This window comes from Parus major, chromosome 26 (genome assembly GCF_001522545.3).
Source record: "Parus major isolate Abel chromosome 26, Parus_major1.1, whole genome shotgun sequence".
Classification (NCBI taxonomy): Eukaryota; Metazoa; Chordata; class Aves; order Passeriformes; family Paridae; genus Parus; species Parus major.
In genome coordinates, this window is record NC_031795.1 from 1,681,533 (window position 1) to 1,685,252 (window position 3,720).

The 3,720-nt window shown below is 67.8% G+C and overlaps 1 protein-coding gene across 1 annotated transcript in view; it reads right to left on the reverse strand.

Moving 5' to 3' along the window:
- EPS8L3 (EPS8 like 3) overlaps nucleotides 1–2,599 on the reverse strand; it is a 5,093-nt gene extending 2,494 nt beyond the window's left edge. Inside the window, exons 1-10 of the mRNA XM_033519841.1 lie at nucleotides 2,483–2,599; nucleotides 2,327–2,400; nucleotides 2,167–2,231; nucleotides 1,937–2,092; nucleotides 1,301–1,438; nucleotides 1,151–1,227; nucleotides 583–698; nucleotides 418–524; nucleotides 236–335; nucleotides 84–148 (exon numbers count right to left, since the gene is read on the reverse strand). Of these exons, the coding sequence (XP_033375732.1) occupies nucleotides 84–148; nucleotides 236–335; nucleotides 418–524; nucleotides 583–698; nucleotides 1,151–1,227; nucleotides 1,301–1,438; nucleotides 1,937–2,092; nucleotides 2,167–2,231; nucleotides 2,327–2,400; nucleotides 2,483–2,517 (933 nt within the window). The 5' untranslated portion in view covers nucleotides 2,518–2,599. The remainder of the gene's footprint in view (nucleotides 1–83; nucleotides 149–235; nucleotides 336–417; nucleotides 525–582; nucleotides 699–1,150; nucleotides 1,228–1,300; nucleotides 1,439–1,936; nucleotides 2,093–2,166; nucleotides 2,232–2,326; nucleotides 2,401–2,482) is intronic.
- Nucleotides 2,600–3,720: the final 1,121 nt, after the last annotated feature.

The window sequence follows — 3,720 nt, forward strand, 5'->3', positions numbered from 1 at the left end:
CACAGACCCCCTTTCCCATTTAGGCCCCTTCCCCACATCCCCCCCGACCCCAAACCGCTCCCATCCAGCCCAACGGGACCTACCATGAGGTTGAGGCCGTATTTCACCTTCTGGAAGAAATCCGTGTACCCGTCCTTCGGGGGCAGCGCTGGAGGGGCAGAGCTGGGGGCTGGCACCGGCCTGGCGGCTCCAGAACCCCAGGCAGCCCCCCAGGGACACCCCCCTCCCTTCCTACCTGGCTTCTTCCGCTTCTTCTTCGTGCTGGCCGAGTCCAGGGCCATCTTCAGGCGGCCCATGAAGAGCTCCAGGTCCCCCAGGACGTGGTTGAGAATCTCCTGTGGGTGCAGGGGCACGGTGCGTGCTGGGGGGAGCTGCGGGGTCCGCAGCCGGGGAGGGCTCGGGGGGGCTGCCACTTACAACATCTCTCTCCACCTCGGGCACAGCCTGACCGGGGGGGCGGCTCCGCGGCATCTGCGGGGGGTCCGGGGCACCTGGTGACACTACAGTGTCCCCGGCGTCACCCCCTGCTCCCGGGGAAACTGAGGCACGATGCGGTCCCTCCCTCCCCCGCCCGACACTCACGGTACTCCGAGGAGAGCAGCCTGCGCTGGGGGGGCTCCTGGGGGTCGGGCTGGGGGGGCTCTGCCCAGCGCTCCGGGGCCGGGTACGGGGGGGCCGGGCTCGGTGGCGTGTCCGGGCTGCTCCGGGGAAACAGGGATGGATAGGGAGGAGGAGAGCGGGTCTGAGCCCGGGATGGGAAATAGGGTGGGGAACGAGGGACGAGGGGACACCGAGGGGACACCGAGCTCATGGGTGGGGCGGGGGGTCTGTGCCCACCGGGATGAGGAGTGGGAGGGGGGAACTGGGCCTGGGGATGGAGTGGAAGAGGAGGGGTAGGAAGGAGGCTGAGCCCATGGGTGGGGTGGGGGATGGATTCATGGGCTGGGGTAGGAAGGGGGAGCTGAGGCAGGAGCGGGGGCACTGGCGAAAGGGCCCCCCTCAGCCTCAGGAGCCCACAGGCAGGGTAGGGACTCTCTGGGGGACACTGGGGCAGTGTGGAGACCCCATCGCAGACCCATCACAACTCTGGGGAGCGAGACTTGTCTGCCCAGCCTCCAGGGAGGGGTCTCAGAGTCACTTCCCCCCGTACCTGTGCCCGTAGTGATCGCTCTGCTCCTCCTTCCTCTGCCTCAGCACCTTCTCCAGGCTGCTCCTCAGCGTCTCTGCCTGGCACGGACCCCCTGCCATCAGCGCCCCATTCCGGGGGGCTGCCCCCCATTCCTCCCCCCTCAGGGCTCACCCCCAGCCGCTCGCACTGGAAGAGCAGCACGCTGGTCCTCGGTGGGATCCTCTCCTGGACGCTGACAGCCAGCACCGTGTTGTCCAGCCCGGCGGAGCATCCCTGCACGCTTCCCAGCGGGAAAGCCTCCAGCTCCTCCTGGAAAGGGAAAAACGGGGTGCTCGGTCCCCCCACCCCAGTGGCTAGGAAAGGGTTAAAGGGGTGCAAGTGGGACTGTGGGGTGAAGTTTAATGGGGGTGGGGGGGTGGCGTGGGAGGGGGATAGCAGAGTTTGGGGGGCTGAGCCTGGGGGTGGGGCAGGGTTGGGGGTGCCAGACCGGGGGGGTGCCCACATTGGGGGGTGCCAGGGCTACAGGAGCTGCTGGGTTGGGGGGCAGAGGGGTGTGCTGGGCTTTGGGGATACCTGACCAGGGGGACTGGGATTTGGGGAGATCCCATAGGCAGGAGATCCCAGGATTCAGGGGATACCCTGGCCAGGGGGTACCGGGGTTCAGGGATGGCCTGGGGTGCCCTGGTTGAGGAGTGCCGGGTTTTGGGGGTGCCTTGCTCGGGGAATAGCGGGAATCAGGTACCAGGTACCGGAGGGTTCCATGGCCAGAGGGTACCGGGCTTTGGGGGTGCCCTGGCCGGGGGGTACCTTGCTCTCTACATCGCTCAGCACCAGCTCCTGGTCCTTGACTGCCAGGATGACATCCTGCCCCCAGACCCGGCCCTGCTCCTCCAGGTCCTTCAGGCGCCCCAGACAATCCTGGGCACTGCGGAGGTCCCGCTCCAAGGGCATCGTGAGCAGGTGCTGGGGGGACAGCCGGTGTCACAGGGGCCCCTGGCAGGGCTGGGGGGCGCGGGGCAGTTGGAGGGGGCTCCTACCTCAACGTGGTGCTGGAAATCGTTGTGGAGCCTGAGCAGGGTGTGCCCGTACTCCTTGCGCTGGTCTGGGGGCACACACGGGGTGAGGCCACAGGGACAAGCTGGGCACGGTCGGGGGGGGTGGGATTAGAGGGGTTTTTGGGGTGCAGCCCTCACTCACTGTAGATGCTTTTCCCGGTGAGGCGGACGAAGCTGCTGGAACGTCGGAGAGGGGTCCTGTCGTCATATTCGCTCCTGGACGGACAGAGGGACCTTCACAGCGCTGCCCCCCTCCCCCGCCCAGCCCTCGGGGGTCCCTCGGTGGGGACCCGCTCACCGTGACGGGGTCCAGCCGCCGAACGGGTCTCCCATCCTGCCGGGAGCAGCAAGAGCGTCTCGATCCTGCTGTGGGATCCTGGGTGCGGACCCTGCGTCACCCCCAATGTGTCCCCAAACACCCGAGGGACATGCCACCCCTCCCCCCACCCCGGACCGGGACCCCCCCGTCCCTCTATCCCGATCCCCCTGCTCCATCCCAGCCCCGAGGGGGTCACCCAGCGGCCGAGGCCAAACCCCCAAGGCCCGAGATGGGGTCGCTGCCCCGGGGTGTCCCCGCTCACCTCGATCGCTGGCTCCGCCGCTCGGGCCGTGACTGCGGAGGGTGACACGGGCAGGGGACAGGGCTTGGTGGCACCGCACCCACCTGCTCTTTGCCCTCTCGTTAAAGCGGGGGAGGGACGGGGGGGACGCAACCACCTGGCACAGCCACCGCCTCTGCAGCCTCCCCGGGCCCCCCGCCCCTCGGCAGGGCGTGCTGGCCCCGGGGTGCCCCCACCCCAAGGTCCCCCACCCCGGGGCCGGGTGTCGGTGACGTCCTGCCTGGCAGGACCCAGCCCTGTCACCCGCAGGACTCTGAGCCCGCGGGGTGATCCCGGGCTCACCCCAAAGCCGTGACTGCCAGGAAAAGCCTCCCTGGGTGGTTTGTGCTGAGGAAGGGGCCGGATCCAGGCTGAGGGTCCAGGATTTGGGTGAGGGATGGATGCAGGGAGTCATCATCCCCCAGAGCCGTGGGGTCAGCTTGGCTGGGGGGACGCTGGGTGCCCGGGGGTCGTGTCTGTGGGATTGGGGTGACTGCTGAACCTCCTCTCCTGGCGCAGGGTTGTGGGGTTTGGGTTAATTTTAAGCCTTTTGGCTTCTCTGGTGCAACTTGAGGGGTGATGGTTCAGCTGGGCCGTGTCCCCCGTGTCCCCGAGGGTCCTGTCTGTGTCCCCGAGGGTCCCACTTGTGTCCCTGAGTCTGTGCCCCCCAGTCCCGCTGTCCCATCCCCCCTGACTTTCTCCATTTTTTTCCCCAGGTTTGTGGATCAAGCTGCCCCCACCACGGAGGGACGCTGGGGTCCTGCATCCCCCAGGTGTTTCACAGAGCAGGTGACCCCCCTTTGGGGGTGTTCGGTGACCGCCGGGGCACGCACGGGCACAGCCGGGGGAAGCAGGTTTTGAGGAGCTGTGAATTCCCCCTAAAGTGGGGAGAGAGGAATGCGGGAGTCGGGCTCGTGCCTCAGTTTCCCCATTCGGG